We start from the raw sequence: 22,500 nt of genomic DNA, 5'->3' as shown, positions 1-22,500 counted from the left end.
GTGTTCAGACAAACACACCCCTAACCAGTAACCAGTGTTCAGACAAACACACCCCTAACCAGTAACCAGTGTTCAGACAAACACACCCCTAACCAGTGTTCAGACAAACACACCCCTAACCAGTAACCAGTGTTCAGACAAACACACCCCTAACCAGTAACCAGTGTTCAGACAAACACACCCCTAACCAGTAACCAGTGTTCAGACAAACACACCCCTAACCAGTAACCAGTGTTCAGACAAACACACCCCTAACCAGTAACCAGTGTTCAGACAAACACACCCCTAACCAGTAACCAGTGTTCAGACAAACACACCCCAGTGTTCAGACAAACACACCCCTAACCAGTAACCAGTGTTCAGACAAACACACCCTAACCAGTAACCAGTGTTCAGACAAACACACCCCTAACCAGTAACCAGTGTTCAGACAAACACACCCCTAACCAGTAACCAGTGTTCACCGCCACAGTGTAAACACTCCTCACCACTGGGCTTCAGCCACCTTGACAACTCTTCATGTCTCATAATTCATGGCCTGTTAACACCATATTTGAAAGGAACCACAATCACAAGCCTTTTGTTCCCCAGGGAACAAAAGCTGAACACCACAGGAAGTGAGTCACTCATAAAATTCTCCTCAGTAAATACAACACACACACACACACACACACACACACACACACACACACACACACACACACACACACACACACACACACACACACACACACAAAGACTAGTCAAACAGTCCAACAAACACAGTCAGTCTGTTCTGTGAGAACAATGGGTCTGGCTGGATACTGGTACTGTGCAGAATTGGGCCTCAAAGAACATCAAACAGACAGTTAACCCTGTCATTGTCGTATTTTAACCCTCTTCTGTTTACCAGAACATCAAACAGACAGTTAACCCTGTCATTGTCTTATTTTAACCCTCTTCTGTTTACCAGAACATCAAACAGAGAGTTAACCCTGTCATTGTCTTATTTTAACCCTCTTCTGTTTACCAGAACATCAAACAGAGAGTTAACCCTGTCATTGTCTTATTTTAATCCTCTTCTGTTTACCAGAACATCAAACAGACAGTTAACCCTGTCATTGTCTTATTTTAATCCTCTTCTGTTTACCAGAACATCAAACAGACAGTTAACCCTGTCATTGTCTTATTTTAATCCTCTTCTGTTTACCAGAACATCAAACAGAGAGAGACAGACACATTGGGAAGCCAGTAGCACATCAAACAGAGAGAGACAGACACATTGGGAAGCCAGTAGCACATCAAACAGAGAGAGACAGACACATTGGGAAGCCAGTAGCACATCAAACAGAGAGAGACAGACACATTGGGAAGCCAGTAGCACATCAAACAGAGGGAGACAGACACATTGGGAAGCCAGTAGCACATCAAACAGAGAGAGACAGACACATTGGGAAGCCAGTAGCACATCAAACAGAGAGAGACAGACACATTGGGAAGCCAGTAGCACATCAAACAGAGAGAGACAGACACATTGGGAAGCCAGTAGCACATCAAACAGAGAGAGACAGACACATTGGGAAGCCAGTAGCACATCAAACAGAGAGAGACAGACACATTGGGAAGCCAGTAGCACATCAAACAGAGAGAGACAGAGACATTGGGAAGCCAGTAGCACATCAAACAGAGAGAGACAGACACATTGGGAAGCCAGTAGCACATCAAACAGAGAGAGACAGACACATTGGGAAGCCAGTAGCACATCAAACAGAGAGAGACAGACACATTGGGAAGCCAGTAGCACATCAAACAGAGAGTGACAGACACATTGAGAAGCCAGTAGCACATCAAACAGAGAGAGACAGACACATTGGGAAGCCAGTAGCACATCAAACAGAGAGAGACAGACACATTGGGAAGCCAGTAGCACATCAAACAGAGAGAGACAGACACATTGGGAAGCCAGTAGCACATCAAACAGAGAGAGACAGACACATTGGGAAGCCAGTAGCACATCAAACAGAGAGAGACAGAGAGAGACAGAGACATTGGGAAGCCAGTAGCACATCAAACAGAGAGAGACAGACACATTGGGAAGCCAGTAGCACATCAAACAGAGAGAGACAGACACATTGGGAAGCCAGTAGCACATCAAACAGAGAGAGACAGACACATTGGGAAGCCAGTAGCACATCAAACAGAGAGAGACAGACACATTGGGAAGCCAGTAGCACATCAAACAGAGAGAGACAGAGACATTGGGAAGCCAGTAGCACATCAAACAGAGAGAGACAGAGACATTGGGAAGCCAGTAGCACATCAAACAGAGAGAGACAGAGACATTGGGAAGCCAGTAGCACATCAAACAGAGAGAGACAGACACATTGGGAAGCCAGTAGCACATCAAACAGAGAGAGACAGACACATTGGGAAGCCAGTAGCACATCAAACAGAGAGTGGCAGAGAGAGACAGAGACATTGGGAAGCCAGTAGCACATCAAACAGAGAGAGACAGAGACATTGGGAAGCCAGTAGCACATCAAACAGAGAGAGACAGACACATTGGGAAGCCAGTAGCACATCAAACAGAGAGAGACAGACACATTGGGAAGCCAGTAGCACATCAAACAGAGAGAGACAGACACATTGGGAAGCCAGTAGCACATCAAACAGAGAGAGACAGACACATTGGGAAGCCAGTAGCACATCAAACAGAGAGAGACAGAGACATTGGGAAGCCAGTAGCACATCAAACAGAGAGAGACAGAGACATTGGGAAGCCAGTAGCACATCAAACAGAGAGAGACAGACACATTGGGAAGCCAGTAGCACATCAAACAGAGAGAGACAGAGACATTGGGAAGCCAGTAGCACATCAAACAGAGAGAGACAGAGACATTGGGAAGCCAGTAGCACATCAAACAGAGAGTGACAGACACATTGGGAAGCCAGTAGCACATCAAACAGAGAGTGAAGCCCCTCCTCTCTCTCCAGGCTCAACACATCAAACAGAGAGTGAAGCCCCTCCTCTCTCTCCAGGCTCAACACATCAAACAGAGAGTGAAGCCCCTCCTCTCTCTCCAGGCTCAACACATCAAACCGAGAGTGAAGCCCCTCCTCTCTCTCCAGGCTCAACACATCAAACAGAGAGTGAAGCCCCTCCTCTCTCTCCAGGCTCAGCACATCAAACAGAGAGTGAAGCCCCTCCTCTCTCTCCAGGCTCAACACATCAAACAGAGAGTGAAGCCCCTCCTCTCTCTCCAGGCTCAGCACATCAAACAGAGAGTGAAGCCCCTCCTCTCTCTCCAGGCTCAACACATCAAACAGAGAGTGAAGCCCCTCCTCTCTCTCTCCAGGCTCAGCACATCAAACAGAGAGTGAAGCCCCTCCTCTCTCTCCAGGCTCAACACATCAAACAGAGAGTGAAGCCCTCCTCTCTCTCCAGGCTCAACACATCAAACAGAGAGTGAAGCCCCTCCTCTCTCTCCAGGCTCAACACATCAAACAGAGAGTGAAGCCCCTCCTCTCTCTCCAGGCTCAACACATCAAACAGAGAGTGAAGCCCCTCCTCTCTCTCAGGCTCAACACATCAAACAGAGAGTGAAGCCCCTCCTCTCTCTCCAGGCTCAACACAGATAACAGAGAGTGAAGCCCTTCCTCTCTCTCCAGGCTCAACACAGATAACAGAGAGTGAAGCCCCTCCTCTCTCTCCAGGCTCAACATCAAACAGAGAGTGAAGCCCCTCCTCTCTCTCCAGGCTCAGCACATCAAACAGAGAGTGAAGCCCCTCCTCTCTCTCCAGGCTCAACACATCAAACAGAGAGTGAAGCCCCTCCTCTCTCTCCAGGCTCAACACATCAAACAGAGAGTGAAGCCCCTCCTCTCTCTCCAGGCTCAACACATCAAACAGAGAGTGAAGCCCCTCCTCTCTCTCCAGGCTCAACACATCAAACAGAGAGTGAAGCCCCTCCTCTCTCTCCAGGCTCAACACATCAAACAGAGAGTGAAGCCCCTCCTCTCTCTCCAGGCTCAACACATCAAACAGAGAGTGATACCCCTCCTCTCTCTCCAGGCTCAACACATCAAACAGAGAGTGAAGCCCCTCCTCTCTCTCCAGGCTCAACACAGATAACAGACTGGAACACAAACGGTCGTTTTTTTACCTCAGGACCTCTCCATAGGAGGGAGAAGTAGATCGATATGAGTTTGTTCTCGGAGAGGAGGATGAAGAAAGGACAGAGAGGAAATGTGGAAGGAGGTGGAGGAGGCAGAATGTTGTTGCTGTAGTCCAGTGGAGGCTGCTGAGGGGAGAATGGCGCATAATGATGGATGGAATGGAGTGAGTATCAATACACTATATCAGTGGAGGCTGCTGAGGGGAGAATGGCGCATAATGATGGATGGAATGGAGTGAGTATCAATACACTATATCAGTGGAGGCTGCTGAGGGAGAATGGCGCATAATGATGGATGGAATGGAGTGAGTATCAATACACTATATCAGTGGAGGCTGCTGAGGGGAGAATGGCGCATAATAATGGATGGAATGGAGTGAGTATCAATACACTATATCAGTGGAGGCTGCTGAGGGAGAATGGCGCATAATAATGGATGGAATGGAGTGAGTATCAATACACTATATCAGTGGAGGCTGCTGGGGAGGACGGCTCATAATAATGGATGGAATGGAGAGAGTATCAATACACTATATCAGTGGAGGCTGCTGGGGGAGGACGGCTCATAATAATGGATGGAATGGAGAGAGTATCAATACACTATATCAGTGGAGGCTGCTGAGGGGAGAATGGCGCATAATGATGGATGGAATGGAGTGAGTATCAATACACTATATCAGTGGAGGCTGCTGAGGGGAGAATGGCGCATAATGATGGATGGAATGGAGTGAGTATCAATACACTATATCAGTGGAGGCTGCTGAGGGGAGAATGGCGCATAATGATGGATGGAATGGAGTGAGTATCAATACACTATATCAGTGGAGGCTGCTGAGGGAGAATGGCGCATAATAATGGATGGAATGGAGTGAGTATCAATACACTATATCAGTGGAGGCTGCTGAGGGAGAATGGCGCATAATAATGGATGGAATGGAGTGAGTATCAATACACTATATCAGTGGAGGCTGCTGGGGAGGACGGCTCATAATAATGGATGGAATGGAGAGAGTATCAATACACTATATCAGTGGAGGCTGCTGAGGGGATAACGGCTCATAATAATGGATGGAATGGAGAGAGTATCAATACACTATATCAGTGGAGGCTGCTGAGGGGATAACGGCTCATAATAATGGATGGAATGGAGAGAATGGAACGACATCAGACACATGGGAAATGCAACGCGTCTCATACCATTCAATCCATTCAATCCATCCCAGACATTATTATGAGCCGTCCTCCCCCAGCAGCCTCCAGTGTATTAATACTCACTCCAGGCCAGCCTCCACTGATATAGTGTATTAATACTCACTCCAGGCCAGCCTCCACTGATATAGTGTATTAATACTCACTCCAGGCCAGCCTCCCCTGATATAGTGTATTAATACTCACTCCAGGCCAGCCTCCACTGATATAGTGTATTAAAACTCACTCCAGGCCAGCCTCCACTGATATAGTGTATTAATACTCACTCCAGGCCAGCCTCCACTGATATAGTGTATTAATACTCACTCCAGGCCAGCCTCCACTGATATAGTGTATTAATACTCACTCCAGGCCAGCCTCCACTGATATAGTGTATTAATACTCACTCCAGGCCAGCCTCCACTGATATAGTGTATTAATACTCACTCCAGGCCAGCCTCCCTGATATAGTGTATTAATACTCACTCCAGGCCAGCCTCCACTGATATAGTGTATTAATACTCACTCCAGGCCAGCCTCCACTGATATAGTGTATTAATACTCACTCCAGGCCAGCCTCCACTGATATAGTGTATTAATACTCACTCCAGGCCAGCCTCCACTGATATAGTGTATTAATACTCACTCCAGGCCAGCCTCCACTGATATAGTGTATTAATACTCACTCCAGGCCAGCCTCCACTGATATAGTGTATTAATACTCACTCCAGGCCAGCCTCCACTGATATAGTGTATTAATACTCACTCCAGGCCAGCCTCCACTGATATAGTGTATTAATACTCACTCCAGGCCAGCCTCCACTGATATAGTGTATTAATACTCACTCCAGGCCAGCCTCCACTGATATAGTGTATTAATACTCACTCCAGGCCAGCCTCCACTGATATAGTGTATTAATACTCACTCCAGGCCAGCCTCCACTGATATAGTGTATTAATACTCACTCCAGGCCAGCCTCCCCTGATATAGTGTATTAATACTCACTCCAGGCCAGCCTCCACTGATATAGTGTATTAATACTCACTCCAGGCCAGCCTCCACTGATATAGTGTATTAATACTCACTCCAGGCCAGCCTCCACTGATATAGTGTATTAATACTCACTCCAGGCCAGCCTCCACTGATATAGTGTATTAATACTCACTCCAGGCCAGCCTCCACTGATATAGTGTATTAATACTCACTCCAGGCCAGCCTCCACTGATATAGTGTATTAATACTCACTCCAGGCCAGCCTCCACTGATATAGTGTATTAATACTCACTCCAGGCCAGCCTCCACTGATATAGTGTATTAATACTCACTCCAGGCCAGCCTCCACTGATATAGTGTATTAATACTCACTCCAGGCCAGCCTCCACTGATATAGTGTATTAATACTCACTCCAGGCCAGCCTCCACTGATATAGTGTATTAATACTCACTCCAGGCCAGCCTCCACTGATATAGTGTATTAATACTAACTCCAGGCCAGCCTCCACTGATATAGTGTATTAATACTCACTCCAGGCCAGCCTCCACTGATATAGTGTATTAATACTCACTCCAGGCCAGCCTCCACTGATATAGTGTATTAATACTAACTCCAGGCCAGCCTCCACTGATATAGTGTATTAATACTCACTCCAGGCCAGCCTCCACTGATATAGTGTATTAATACTCACTCCAGGCCAGCCTCCACTGATATAGTGTATTAATACTCACTCCAGGCCAGCCTCCACTGATATAGTGTATTAATACTCACTCCAGGCCAGCCTCCACTGATATAGTGTATTAATACTCACTCCAGGCCAGCCTCCACTGATATAGTGTATTAATACTCACTCCAGGCCAGCCTCCACTGATATAGTGTATTAATACTCACCCAGGCCAGCCTCCACTGATATAGTATATTAATACTCACTCCAGGCCAGCCTCCACTGATATAGTGTATTGATACTCACCCAGGCCAGCCTCCACTGATATAGTGTATTAATACTCACTCCAGGCCAGCCTCCACTGATATAGTGTATTAATACTCACTCCAGGCCAGCCTCCACTGATATAGTGTATTAATACTCACCCAGGCCAGCCTCCACTGATATAGTGTATTAATACTCACTCCAGGCCAGCCTCCACTGATATAGAGTATTGATACTCACTCCAGGCCAGCCTCCACTGATATAGTGTATTAATACTCACTCCAGGCCAGCCTCCATGTGTTCAGCAGTCAGGTCAAAGTTGACACTGTGAGCCATCTCTCTCTCCCCGTCTCCCTCTCTGCTGTCTGTCTCGTTCTCTTTATCCGTCCGTCTGTCAACCATCAATCTCTGTCCACCAATCACAGAGAAGGGTCACACACTTGTCTGCTTAGTCCCGCCTCTCCACTCTCCTAGCATAGTGTTGCAAAAACCCCCTGAGAGAGAGATAGAGAGGAATGTTAGGAATCATAAGGTGTGGTGTTTGAAGGTCTCTCTTTCCATGTTTCAGCTTGTCTTCTAGTAGCACACACACACACACACACACACACACACACACACACACACACACACACACACACACACACACACACACACACACACACACACACACACACACACACGTTAAAGCAGTTCTTTATCATACCAACAAAACATAGCAGCAGCAGTTGGTGTGTGTGTTTCACCAGGGAAGTGTTTGAATACAGTACTACATCATACCAGGCCCATAGACAAGGAATAAATGAATACTACATCATACCAGGCCAATAGACCAGGGATGAATGAATACTACATCATACCAGGCCAATAGACCAGGGATGAATGAATACTACATCATACCAGGCCAATAGACCAGGGATGAATGAATACTACATCATACCAGGCCAATAGACCAGGGATGAATGAATACTACATCATACCAGGCCAATAGACCAGGGATGAATGAATACTACATCATACCAGGCCAATAGACCAGGGATGAATGAATACTACACCAGGGATGAAATGAATCATACTAGGCATCATACCAGGCCAATAGACCAGGGATGAATGAATACTACATCATACCAGGCCAATAGACCAGGGATGAATGAATACTACATCATACCAGGCCAATAGACCAGGGATGAATGAATCATACCAGGCCAATAGACCAGGGATGAATGAATACATCATACCAGGCCAATAGACCAGGGATGAATGAATACTACATCATACCAGGCCAATAGACCAGGGATGAATGAATACTACATCATACCAGGCCAATAGACCAGGGATGAATGAATACTACATCATACCAGGCCAATAGACCAGGGATGAATGAATACTACATCATACCAGGCCAATAGACCAGGGATGAATGAATACTACATCACCAGGCCAATAGACCAGGGATGAATGAATACTACATCATACCATCATACCAGGCCAATAGACCAGGGATGAATGAATACTACATCATACCAGGCCAATAGACCAGGGATGACCAGGGATGAATGAATACTACATCATACCAGGCCAATAGACCAGGGATGAATGAATACTACATCATACCAGGCCAATAGACCAGGGATGAATGAATACTACATCATACCAGGCCAATAGACCAGGGATGAATGAATACTACATCATACCAGGCCAATGAATGACCAGGGATGAATGAATACTACATCATACCAGGCCAATAGACCAGGGATGAATGAATACTACATCATACCAGGCCAATAGACCAGGGATGAATGAATACTACATCATACCAGGCCAATAGACCAGGGATGAATGAATACTACATCATACCAGGCCAATAGACCAGGGATGAATGAATACTACATCATACCCAATAGACCAGGGATGAATGAATACTACATCATACCAGGCCAATAGACCAGGGATGAATGAATACTACATCATACCAGGCCAATAGACCAGGGATGAATGAATACTACATCATACCAGGCCAATAGACCAGGGATGAATGAATACTACATCATACCAGGCCAATAGACCAATAATGAATACTACATCATACCAGGCCAATAGACCAGGGATGAATGAATACTACATCATACCAGGCCAATAGACCAGGGATGAATGAATACTACATCATACCAGGCCAATAGACCAGGGATGAATGAATACTACATCATACCAGGCCAATAGACCAGGGATGAATGAATACTACATCATACCAGGCCAATAGACCAGGGATGAATGAATACTACATCATACCAGGCTATTAGACCAGGGATGAATGAATACTACATCATACCAGGCCAATAGACCAGGGATGAATGAATACTACATCATACCAGGCCAATACACCAGGGATGAATGAATACTACATCATACCAGGCCAATACACCAGGGATGAATGAATACTACATCATACCAGGCCAATACACCAGGGATGAATGATATATCGGTGAACATATCGGAATCAGACGATATCAGCTAAACATGCCGACATCGGTATCTGCCCAATGTCTAGTTTAACAGTCTACTGGGACAGGGTGGGTCTGCTGGGAAAGGGACAGTCTACTGGGACAGGGTGGGTCTGCTGGGAAAGGGACAGTCTACTGGGAAAGGGACAGTCTACTGGGAAAGGGACAGTCTACTGGGAAAGGGACAGTCTACTGGGACAGGGTCAGTCTGCTGGGAAAGGGACAGTCTACTGGGAAAGGGACAGTCTACTGGGACAGTCTGCTGGGACAGGGGCAGTCTACTGGGAAAGGGACAGTCTACTGGGACGGGGCCAGTCTACTGGGAAAGGGACTGTCTACTGGGACAGTCTGCTGGGACAGGGACAGTCTACTTGGACAGGACAGTCTGCTGGGACAGGGAAGGTCTGCTGGAAAAGGGACAGTCTAGTGGGACAGTCTGTTGGGACAGAGAGAGTCTACTGGGAGAGGGACAGTCTACTGGGAAATGGACAGGTCTGCTGGGAAAGGGACAGTCTACTGGGACAGTCTGTTGGGACAGGGACAGTCTACTGGGAGAGGGACAGTCTACTGGGACAGGGACAGTCTACTGGGACAGGGACTGTCTACTGGGACAGTCTGCTGGGACAGGGACAGTCTACTGGGAAATGGACAGTCTGCTGGGACAGGGAAGGTCTGCTGGGAAAGGGACAGTCTACTGGGAAAGGGACAGTCTACTGGGAGAGGGACAGTCTACTGGGACAGGGACAGTCTGTTGGGACAGGGACAGTCTACTGGGACAGGGAGAGTCTGCTGGGAAGGGACAGTCTACTGGGACAGGGACAGTCTGCTGGGACAGGGACAGTCTACTGGGAAATGGACAGTCTGCTGGGACAGGAAGGTCTGCTGGGAAAGGGAAAGTCTACTGGGAGAGGGACAGTCTACTGGGACAGGGACAGTCTACTGGGAGAGGGACAGTCTACTGGGACAGGGACAGTCTGTTGGGACAGGGACAGTCTACTGGGACAGGGAGAGTCTGCTGGGAAGGGACAGTCTACTGGGACAGGGAGAGTCTGCTGGGAAAGGGACAGTCTACTGGGACAGGGACAGTCTGCTGGGACAGGGACAGTCTGCTGGGACAGTCTGTTGGGACAGGGACAGTCTACTGGGACAGGGATGCAGCTATGTAGGCAGGGGAGTGGGCTGCAGCTACGTAGGCAGGGGAGTGGGCTGCAGCTACGTAGGCAGGGGAGTGGGCTGCAGCTACGTAGGCAAGGGAGAGGCTATCACTATCATCATTGCTAATGGCCACAAAAATGTAGAGACACACACACATGAGTCCGTCCGCAACGCTGATTTTACAGGGCCCTATGTGTGTGTGTGTGTGTGTGTGTGTGTGTGTGTGTGTGTGTGTGTGTGTGTGTGTGTGTGTGTGTGTGTGTGTGTGTGTGTGTGTGTGTGTGTGTGTGTGTGTGTGTGTGTGTGTGTGTGTGTGTGTGTGTGTGTGTGTGTGTGTGTGTGTGTGTGGATTTCCATGGTTCTTTTCCTGGCACAGACAACTCCTCCGTGATGACCTCATCAGAGGCAGACAGCTGAGGGCAGATATGACTGCACTGTGGAAGTGAATGGATTCAACATGTTCATTCTACACATCCTGTCTAGACTCTCAATAGTCTTTATTCTGTCTCCGCTCGCTCCTTATCTTTCTATCATAGATGTTCTCTCTTTCTCCTACAGACCCTCTCAGTCCCTCTCTCTCTCTCGCTCAGTCCCTCTCTCACTCACAGTCCCTCTCTCTCACTCACAGTCCTCTCTCACGCTCAGTCCCTCTCTCACGCTCAGTCCCTCTCTCACGCTCAGTCCCTCTCACTCCCGCTCACTCTCAGTCCTCTCTCACTCTCAGTCCCCGCTCTCTCTCTCTCTCTCTCTCTCAGTCTCTCAGTCCCTCTCTCTCTAACTTGCTCTCTTTCGTTGAGCTTTTCTCTCCAAATCTCTATTGTCTTGGCTGTGCTTTTGAGTCCGTTCAAATCCATAACCATATTATCTCACAGCGTCCCCCTCGAGTGTCCCTCTCTGACATTCTCTCCCTCTCTCACTTTCTCTCTCACATTCTCTCCCTCTTTCACTTTCTCTCACTTTCTCTCCACATTCTCTCCCTCTCTTTCTTTCTCTCCTTCTCTCTCTTTCTCTCCACATTCTCTCCCTCTTTCTCTCTCTCCCTCTCTCTTTCTCTCCACATTCTCTCCCACTCTTTCTGTCTCTCCCTCTCTCTCTTCTCTCCACATTCTCTCCCTCTCTTTCTTTCTCTCCCTCTCTCTCTACATTCTCCCCTCTCTCTTTTCTCTCCTCTGTCTCTCTCTCTCACTTTCTTTCCCTCTCTCACTTTCTCTCCACATTCTCTCCCTCTTTCTTTCTCTCCCTCTCTCTCTTTCTCTCCACATTCTCTCCCTCTCTCACTTTCTCTCACTTTCTTTCCCTCTCTCTCTCTCTCTTTCTCTCCACATTCTCTCCACATTCTCTCCCTCTCTTTCTTTCTCTCCTCTCTCTCTTTCTCTCCACATTCTCTCACTCTACCTCTGTCTCTCTCTCTCTCTCCCACATTCTCTCTCCTCTCTTTCTCTCCACATTCTCTCCCTCTCTTGCTTTCTCTCCCTGTCTTTCTCTCCACATTCTCTCCCTCTCTTTCTTTCTCTCCCTCTGTCTCTCTCTCTCTCTCCACATTCTCTCTCTCTCTCCTCTCTTTCTCTCCACATTCTCTCTCTCTCACGTTCCATTATCTCCAACTCTGTCATTGCTCCAAGTCTCCAATTACTGACTATCTTTCTGCACCTCTGTCCTCCTTCTGTCCTCCCTCCCTCTGTCCTCCCTCCCTCTGTCCTCCCTCCTTCTGTCCTCCCTCCTTCTGTCCTCCGTCCCTCTGTCCTCCCTCCTTCGGTCCTCCCTCCTTCTGTCCTCCCTCCTTCTGTCCTCCCTCCTTCTGTCCTCCCTCCTTCTGTCCTCCTCCTTCGGTCCTCCCTCCTTCGGTCCTCCCTCCTTCTGTCCTCCCTCCTTCTGTCCTCCCTCTCACTCTCCTAGGGCATATTGTCAGACTGCTGGTCTTTTCACAGAGACAAGTCCCAAATGACACCCTATCCCCTATATAGTGCACTACTTTTGACCAGAGCCCTATTCCCTATATAGTGCACTACTTTAGACCAGAGCCCTATTCCCTATATAGTGCACTACTTTTGACCAGAGCCCTATTCCCTATATAGTGCACTACTTTAGACCAGAGCCCCATTCCCTATAGTGCACTACTTTTGACCATAGCCCTATTCCCTATATAGTGCACTACTTTAGACCAGAGCCCTATTCCCTATATAGTGCACTACTTTAGACCAGAGCCCTATTCCCTATAGTGCACTACTTTAGACCAGAGCCCTATTCCCTATATAGTGCACTACTTTAGACCAGAACCCATGTCCCTTTTCTCTGTGTGTGTGTTTGTGCGTGTGTGCGTGTGCGTGTGTGTGTGTGTGTGTGACACTGTCAACAACCCCTGAACATTGTCTGTCTCCAGGTCAAAGTATGTCTGTAGTACAGCCAAACAAAGCAAGTCAGCTGGCCTGTCAGTGAAAACACATTTACTGCACTGTCTAACACAACGGCAGATTAACAATACAGCATACTTACACAACACTAATATACTTACACAATATTTTATAAATGTTAAAGTTGCTGTGGAGGAGAAACAGTATGGAAAGGTGAAACTATAAAGGCCCAGGGCAGGGTTCCTGGAGGCCCCGGGGCCGGCGGTGATATTTAGACCCCCAAGTAAAATAATACAAAGTTATATATTTATATATATTTATATATATTTATATATTTTTTTACGTGTTCATTGTTGGACATTAAAGACTGTAGAAACACCAGGAAATCAACTCCAAGTGATTTTCATCTAAGAAATGTGTTCCCATGTAATCCCACACACAAGAGAGAGATGTGTTCCCATGTAATCCCAATAGAGAGATGTGTTCCCATGTAATCACAAGAGAGAGATGTGTTCCCATGTAATCCCAAGAGAGAGATGTGTTCCCATGTAATCCCAAGAGAGAGATGTGTTCCCATGTAATCCCAAGAGAGAGATGTGTTCCCATGTAATCCCAATAGAGAGATGTGTTCCCATGTAATCCCAAGAGAGAGATGTGTTCCCATGTAATCACAAGAGAGAGATGTGTTCCCATGTAATCCCAAGAGAGAGATGTGTTCCCATGTAATCCCACACACAAGAGAGAGATGTGTTCCCATGTAATCCCAAGAGAGAGATGTGTTCCCATGTAATCCCAAGAGAGAGATGTGTTCCCATGTAATCCCAAGAGAGAGATGTGTTCCCATGTAATCCCAATAGAGAGATGTGTTCCCATGTAATCCCACACACAAGAGAGAGATGTGTTCCCATGTAATCCCACACACAAGAGAGATGTGTTCCCATGTAATCCCAATAGAGAGATGTGTTCCCATGTAATCCCAAGAGAGAGATGTGTTCCCATGTAATCACAAGAGAGAGATGTGTTCCCATGTAATCCCAATAGAGAGATGTGTTCCCATGTAATCCCACACAAAGAGAGAGATGTGTTCCCATGTAATCCCAATAGAGAGATGTGTTCCCATGTAATCCCACACACAAGAGAGAGATGTGTTCCCATGTAATCCCACACACAAGAGAGAGATGTGTTCCCATGTAATCCCAATAGAGAGATGTGTTCCCATGTAATCCCAAGAGAGAGATGTGTTCCCATGTAATCCCAAGAGAGAGATGTGTTCCCATGTAATCCCAAGAGAGAGATGTGTTCCCATGTAATCCCAAGAGAGAGATGTGTTCCCATGTAATCCCAATAGAGAGATGTGTTCCCATGTAATCCCAATAGAGAGATGTGTTCCCATGTAATCCCACACACAAGAGAGATGTGTTCCCATGTAATCCCAATAGAGAGATGTGTTCCCATGTAATCCCACACACAAGAGAGATGTGTTCCCATGTAATCCCACACACAAGAGAGAGATGTGTTCCCATGTAATCCCAATAGAGAGATGTGTTCCCATGTAATCCCAAGAGAGAGATGTGTTCCCATGTAATCCCAATAGAGAGATGTGTTCCCATGTAATCCCAAGAGAGAGATGTGTTCCCATGTAATCACAAGAGAGAGATGTGTTCCCATGTAATCCCACACACAAGAGAGATGTGTTCCCATGTAATCCCAAGAGAGAGATGTGTTCCCATGTAATCCCACGCACAAGAGAGAGATGTGTTCCCATGTAATCCCAATAGAGAGATGTGTTCCCATGTAATCCCAAGAGAGAGATGTGTTCCCATGTAATCCCAATAGAGAGATGTGTTCCCATGTAATCCCAAGAGAGAGATGTGTTCCCATGTAATCCCAAGAGAGAGATGTGTTCCCATGTAATCCCAAGAGAGAGATGTGTTCCCATGTAATCCCACGCACAAGAGAGAGATGTGTTCCCATGTAATCACAAGAGAGAGATGTGTTCCCATGTAATCACAAGAGAGAGATGTGTTCCCATGTAATCACAAGAGAGAGATGTGTTCCCATGTAATCCCACACACAAAAGAGATGTGTTGATATACAAATACAAGCAAGGGTTGAAATGATTATGTGTTAGTCAAACATCTGTTTGGGCTTCTTCGGTCAATTTGCAGTATACAAATGATTTGCAATTATGTTCCGGCTGGAGCAGGGGGGGGGGAGGAGGGGGAGGGTGGAGGAGAGGGAGAGGGGAGCAGGAGGAGGCAGGTGGAGAGGGGAGCAGGGGGAGGGGGAGAGGGGAGCAGCGGGAGGGAGGGAGGAGGAGGGGGAGAGGGGAGCAGCGGAGGGAGGGAGGAGGAGGGAGGGGGAAAGGGGAGCAGGGGTAGGGAGGGAGGAGCAGGAGGAGGGGGAGAGGGGAGCAGCGGGAGGGAGGGAGGAGGAGGGGGAAAGGGGAGCAGGAGTAGGGAGGGAGGAGGAGGGGGAGAGGGAGCAGGGGGAGAGGGAGAGGGTAGCAGGGGAGGGGGAGAGGGGAGCAGGGGGAGGGGAGAGGGGAGCAGAGGGTGTAAGAGGTTCAAAAGAGGGGTGGGACTGACAGGGTAGAAGGGAATTTTGTCAGTCTGGCAGTTAACGGCTGACTGATAATCAGTTCACACAACAGTAAAACTAACAGAGGAGAGAGAGACACACAGAGGAGAGAGACAGAGAGAGACAAACAGAGAGAGAGACACAGAGAGAGAGAGAGAGAGTGACACACAAACAGAGAGAGAGAGAGAGAGAGAGAGAAACACACAGAGAGAGAAACACAGAGAGAGAAACACACAAACAGAGAGAGAGAGAGAGAGAGACAGAGACACAGAGACAGAGAGAGAGAGACAGAGAGGGAGAGACAGAGACTCAGAGAGAGAGAGACAGAGAGAGACAGAGACACACAGAGAGAGAGAGAGAGAGAGAGAGAGAGAGAGAGAGAGAGAGAGAGAGGGACACAGAGAGCGTGAAAGAGGCACAGAGAGAGAGAGAGACAGACACAGAAAGGAAACAGAATCAGCACACAGAACAGAAACACGTTCAGGACTGCTGTACCAGAAGCACATAACTAGAATGATAGTGCTGTAGGCAGGAGCAAGGCCCTCTTGTTCTTCAGTGCATTGTGTTGTCACTCAGTTGAGGGAACGGACAGGAAAATTAAATCAACAGCGAGGCACCCCAGATAACCGTGTGAATGGAACAAAGAAGAGAGGAGAGAATGGGCCTAATGTGAGAAGATGGAAGGGGAGTAAAAGGTAGAGGAGAAAGTGGAAACATGGAAGTAATTACACAGACTGACACACAGCACTGTAATTACACTGCCCTGTTGTGCTACAGCTCTCCCCGTGTTGTCACGGCAACGGAACAGACCAGGATTCTGCAGTCAACTGTCACTAGGCCAAGACAACTAAACTTGGGGTCCCGGGGTGATGAAGGCCCACAAACAATACACAACGTATAGTCTTACAGGAGGTCAAGTCCTGCATAGATACAGTTCCTATTGACGCCTCTCTGTGGAAGTTTCTCATCTTGGGTCAGGTTAGCATTGTCCCCACTAATGGTTAAGGTTAGGATTGGGGGAGGGAACGCTGATCCTGGATCTGTACTTAGGGGAAACCCCACCCCAGAGCATTGAATTCACTGTGGAAGTAGCAGTAAGATGAACTGATGTTGGCCCTGAACACAATGGACTGGTTTCTCTGACACAGATCAAGCTTACTCCTGGATTAAAACGCATGTTATAACACAAAGCTAACGTTATAACACAAAGCTAACGTTATAACACAAAGCTAACGTTATAACACAAAGCTAACGTTATAACACAAAGCTATCCCCAGTTATGCAGCCAAACAAGGTGTGTGTGTGTCTTCTTTCTGTGTCATGTGCTCTTTCACATTGGAATAAATATATACAATGAGTGGTAGGGTCTTGAGACTGGGGCTTTGGGACAAAAGCGTCATATTTTTGTTGTGTTGAAGGCAGCGGTTAGGCTATAAAACGGGGTAAACGTTCAAGTTGGTGTAGGCTACATTTGGCCCAATTATAGTTCACCTATAAAAACAAACGATCAATTTTGAAACATCGGTCATACTAGCGACGTGTTTCTGCAAAGCCCTGCAATTCACCGACCGACTCTGCAATCCCACCTCCAGTCGACATGAATGACAGGCACTGACTGATAACCTCGACCGATATGGTTCCTCTTTCCGCTGGTTTTAGTTCACAACGAAACTAGTCCACCTAGTTAGACCTCAAAGCACCGTAAACAACCTACACTTGTTACATTTTTGTTTCTGTTATTAATGGCGCATTGCCTTTCCTTTTCGGTCGGTTTACTCTTAGCCTGTCAGTCACTCAAACGTCAGACTGAACAGTTAAAATACCCTGGAAGCTACAGAGGACAAACTGTTTCTCGAGATTGTTTTGCCGTGTGCAAATACATGGAAAGGAAAACGAGAAGACAATGTGAAAAAGCTACGGTCAGCCACACGGTCGGTTCACTCACCCCTTCGTAACTTGCGCAACCCGTTCAGGCTTAAACCTGCCGTGCCGCCGCAGTCGATCCGTCTCTCTCTACTGTTACAAAATACATCAGCATGTTGAACAGCGGCAACGAACCATTGTCGACTCTAGGGGTGACGATATCATTAACCTGCCGCATTGAAACGTTGTAACGGGCAATCGGTAGACTTTTACGGAGAAACAGTTTACCGGCTGTCTCAACGTGTGGTTTATATTTCAGTTCAAGAAAAACTGCCGCTGTGTGTTTGTCATTTTATGTTGGTACCGCAAAGTTCCCCCAAATAAAGTTTTCCACCGAATGGAACATTCCTATTCATTGCTCGAAATCCTTCTTTCCACAACGTTTGTTTTCACACGCTATATAATTCCATAGACCGCTGTGTCAGTACAGTACATTTCCTTGGTAAGAAAAGTTTGAAGACTGTCCTTTCTAGATATGTTTTTTTTTTTACACCTTATCATTCATAAACATGTCAACAAACGTATAGGCTAGCCTTCTGATGCTACTTTAGGTTAAACGTCTCCAATACAGGTGGCCTAAACCTTTGTGAATTCATCAATTTTGCCAAATCAAGTAGCCTACTCCATTGACAGAGCCTAGTCTGGTCAAGGTGTGAGAGATTGTCTGGGTGTGTTGTATTCACCATTTATATTGCACAACATGTTCCCTGGTCTGTTCTCGCCTAAACGAAGCCTATCAATGAAACATACAAACGGAAGAATGGTGATCTGAGAGGTGAAAGAATGAAACTTAGAGCCTGAAATTACCTGTGTGCTGTTGATCAGGTGATTTTCCTGTATCCTATTTCTTGGATTGAAAGTTACAATAAGGGGCGCTCTCTATCTGTCTCTGACTACCTGGCCACACCCAATGTACCTATTAACTTGCCTCGAGAACCTCTGGGTAATGTAGTTTTTGATCAATGACTGAAAGAAGAAGCATATTTCCAAAACTACAACCTCTCTTCCACCTCTCCGTTCTTCTGTCTCTACCTTTTCATTCCCTGTCTCTACCTCTCCATTCCCCTGTCTCTTCCTCTCCATTCCCCTGTCTCTACCTCTCCATTCCCCTGTCTCTACCTCTCCATTCCCCTGTCTCTTCCTCTCCATTCCCCTGTCTCTACCTCTCCATTCCCTGTCTCTACCTCTCCATTCCCCTGTCTCTTCCTCTCCATTCCCCTGTCTCTTCCTCTCCATTCCCCTGTCTCTTCCTCTCCATTCCCCTGTCTCTACCTCTCCATTCCCCTGTCTCTTCCTCTCCATTCCCCTGTCTCTACCTCTCCATTCCCCTGTCTCTACCTCTCTATTCCCCTGTCTCTATTCCCCTGTCTCCATTCCCCTGTCTCTACCTCTCCATTCCCCTGTCTCTACCCCTGTCTCTCCATTCCCCTGTCTCTACCTCTCCATTCCCCCCTGTCTCTTCCTCTCCTATTCCCCTGTCTCTTCCTTCTCCATTCCCCTGTCTCTACCTGTCTCCATTCCCCTGTCTCTACCTCTCCATTCCCCTGTCTCTACCTCTCCATTCCCCTGTCTCTACCTCTCCATTCTTCTGTCTCGACCTTTTCATTCCTCTCTCTCTTCCTCTCCATTCCCCTGCCTCTTCCTCTCCATTCCCCTGTCTCTTCCTCTCCATTCCCCTGTCTCTACCTCTCCATTCCCCTGTCTCTACCTCTCCATTCCTCTCTCTCTTCCTCTCCATTCCCCTGTCTCTACCTCTCCATTCCCCTGTCTCTACCTCTCCATTCCCCTGTCTCTACCTCTCCATTCCCCTGTCTCTACCTTTCTATTCCCCTGTCTCTACCTCTCCATTCCCCTGTCTCTACCTCTCCATTCCCCTGTCTCTACCTCTCTATTTCCCTGTCTCTACCTCTCCATTCCCCTGTCTCTACCTCTCCATTCCCCTGTCTCTACCTCTCCATTCCCCTGTCTCTACCTCTCCATTCCCCTGTCTCTACCTCTCCATTCCCCTGTCTCTACCTCTCCATTCCCCTGTCTCTACCTCTCCATTCCCCTGTCTCTACCTCTCTATTCCCCTGTCTCTACCTCTCCATTCCCCTGTCTCTACCTCTCCATTCCCCTGTCTCTACCTCTCCATTCCCCTGTCTCTACATTTACATTTACATTTAAGTCATTTAGCAAACGCTCTTATCCAGATACCTCTCCATTCCTCTCTCTCCTTCCTCTCCATTCCCCTGTCTCTACCTCTCCATTCCCCCTGTCTCTCTCCATTCCTCTCTATTCCCCTGTCTCTACCTCTCCATTCCCCTGTCTCTACCTCTCCATTCCCCTGTCTCTACCTCTCCATTCCCCTGTCTCTACATTTACATTTACATTTAAGTCATTTAGCAAACGCTCTTATCCAGATACCTCTCCATTCCTCTCTCTCCTCCTCTCCATTCCCCTGTCTCTACCTCTCCATTCCCCTGTCTCTACCTCTCCATTCCCCTGTCTCTACCTCTCCATTCCCTGTCTCTACATTTACATTTACATTTAAGTCATTTAGCAGACGCTCTTATCCAGATACCTCTCCATTCCTCTCTCTCCTCCTCTCCATTCCCCTGTCTCTACCTTTCCATTCCCCTGTCTCTTCCTCTCCATTCCCCTGTCTCTTCCTCTCCATTCCCCTGTCTCTTCCTCTCCATTCCCCTGTCTCTACCTCTCCATTCCCCTGTCTCTTCCTCTCCATTCCCCTGTCTCTTCCTCTCCATTCCCCTGTCTCTTCCTCTCCATTCCCCCCTGTCTCTACCTCTCCATTCCCCTGTCTCTACCTCTCCATCCCCCTGTCTCTACCTCTCCATTCCCCTGTCTCTTCCTCTCCATTCCCCTGTCTCTTCCTCTCCATTCCCCTGTCTCTTCCTCTCCATTCCCCCCTGTCTCTACCTCTCCATTCCCCTGTCTCTACCTCTCCATTCCCCTGTCTCTACCTCTCCATTCCCCTGTCTCTACCTTTCTGTTCCCTCTGTCTCTACCTCCTCCATTCCCCTGTCTCTACCTCTCCATTCCCTGTCTCTACCTCTCTATTTCCCTGTCTCTACCTCTCCATTCCCCTGTCTCTACCTCTCCATTCCCCTGTCTCTACCTCTCCATTCCCCTGTCTCTACCTCTCCATTCCCCTGTCTCTACCTCTCCATTCCCCTGTCTCTACCTCTCCATTCCCCTGTCTCTACCTCTCCATTCCCCTGTCTCTACCTCTCTATTCCCCTGTCTCTACCTCTCCATTCCCCTGTCTCTACCTCTCCATTCCCCTGTCTCTACCTCTCCATTCCCCTGTCTCTACATTTACATTTACATTTAAGTCATTTAGCAGACGCTCTTATCCAGATACCTCTCCATTCCTCTCTCTCCTCCTCTCCATTCCCCTGTCTCTACCTTTCCATTCCCCTGTCTCTTCCTCTCCATTCCCCTGTCTCTTCCTCTTCACAGCCTGTATTTGGCATCACATTTACATCTTAGTCCTTCTGCAGACGCTCTTATCCAGAGCATGTTTTACAATCAGCGGTGCATTCAACCAAGAGAGGTAAAACAAACACAAGCTGCACCAACTGTTTGCTTTGGTCTCCACAGACTACAGTAGGGGTGGTAGATAGCCTAGTGGTTAAGAGCGCCGGGCAAGGAAACGAAAGGTCACTGGTTTGAATCGCCGAGCCGACAAGGTGGGAAAATCTGTATTTCTGCCCTTGAGCGAGGCAGTTAGCCTCCAACAACTGCTCCTCGGGAGCTGTGGACATTGAGTAAGGCAGCTCCCTGCACCTCTCTGACTCAGAGGTGATGCTGCTCCTCGGGAGCTGTGGACATTGAGTAAGGCAGCTCCCTGCACCTCTCTGACTCAGAGGTGATGCTGCTCCTCGGGAGCTGTGGACATTGAGTAAGGCAGCTCCCTGCCCCTCTCTGACTCCGAGGTGTTGCTACTCCTCGGGAGCTGTGGACATTGAGTAAGGCAGCTCCCTGCACCTCTCTGACTCCGAGGTGTTGCTACTCCTCGGGAGCTGTGGACATTGAGTAAGGCAGCTCCCTGCACCTCTCTGACTCAGAGGTGATGCTGCTCCTCGGGAGCTGTGGACATTGAGTAAGGCAGCTCCCTGCACCTCTGACTCAGAGGTGATGCTGCTCCTCGGGAGCTGTGGACATTGAGTAAGGCAGCTCCCTGCACCTCTGACTCAGAGGTGTTGCTACTCCGGGAGCTGTGGACATTGAGTAAGGCAGCTCCCTGCACCTCTCTGACTCAGAGGTGTTGCTGCTCCTCGGGAGCTGTGGACATTGAGTAAGGCAGCTCCCTGCACCTCTCTGACTCAGAGGTGTTGCTACTCCTCGGGAGCTGTGGACATTAAGTAAGGCAGCTCCCTGCCCCTCTCTGACTCAGAGGTGTTGCTACTCCTCGGGAGCTGTGGACATTGAGTAAGGCAGCTCCCTGCCCCTCTCTGACTCAGAGGTGCTTGCTGCTCCTCGGGAGCTGTGGACATTGAGTAAGGCAGCTCCCTGCCCCTCTCTGACTCAGAGGTGTTGCTGCTCCTCGGGAGCTGTGGACATTGAGTAAGGCAGCTCCCTGCCCCTCTCTGACTCAGAGGTGTTGGGGTAAATGTGGAAGACTCATTTCGGTTGAATGCGATCGGTTGTGCATCTGACAAAGTAGCTGCTTTCCTTTCCCAGTAAGTCTATACATGATAATGCCATCAGTGGTTTGAGTAGGTG

At 48.0% G+C, this 22,500-nt stretch overlaps 1 protein-coding gene across 1 annotated transcript in view; it reads right to left on the bottom strand.

The window, feature by feature from the left end:
* LOC127920803 (transmembrane channel-like protein 6) overlaps positions 1-22,500 on the bottom strand; it is a gene marked incomplete at its 3' end in the record, with an annotated part of 36,732 nt that overhangs the window by 11,919 nt on the left and 2,313 nt on the right. Inside the window, exon 2 of the mRNA XM_052504817.1 lies at positions 7,546-7,759. Coding sequence (XP_052360777.1) covers positions 7,546-7,667 — 122 coding nt within the window. The remainder of the gene's footprint in view (positions 1-7,545; positions 7,760-22,500) is intronic.

The sequence above is a fragment of the Oncorhynchus keta genome, unplaced genomic scaffold (genome assembly GCF_023373465.1).
Source record: "Oncorhynchus keta strain PuntledgeMale-10-30-2019 unplaced genomic scaffold, Oket_V2 Un_contig_20602_pilon_pilon, whole genome shotgun sequence".
NCBI classification, from domain to species: Eukaryota; Metazoa; Chordata; class Actinopteri; order Salmoniformes; family Salmonidae; genus Oncorhynchus; species Oncorhynchus keta.
The sequence above is the reverse complement of the archived record's forward strand: the minus strand, read 5'-3'. Positions and strand labels throughout refer to the sequence as shown.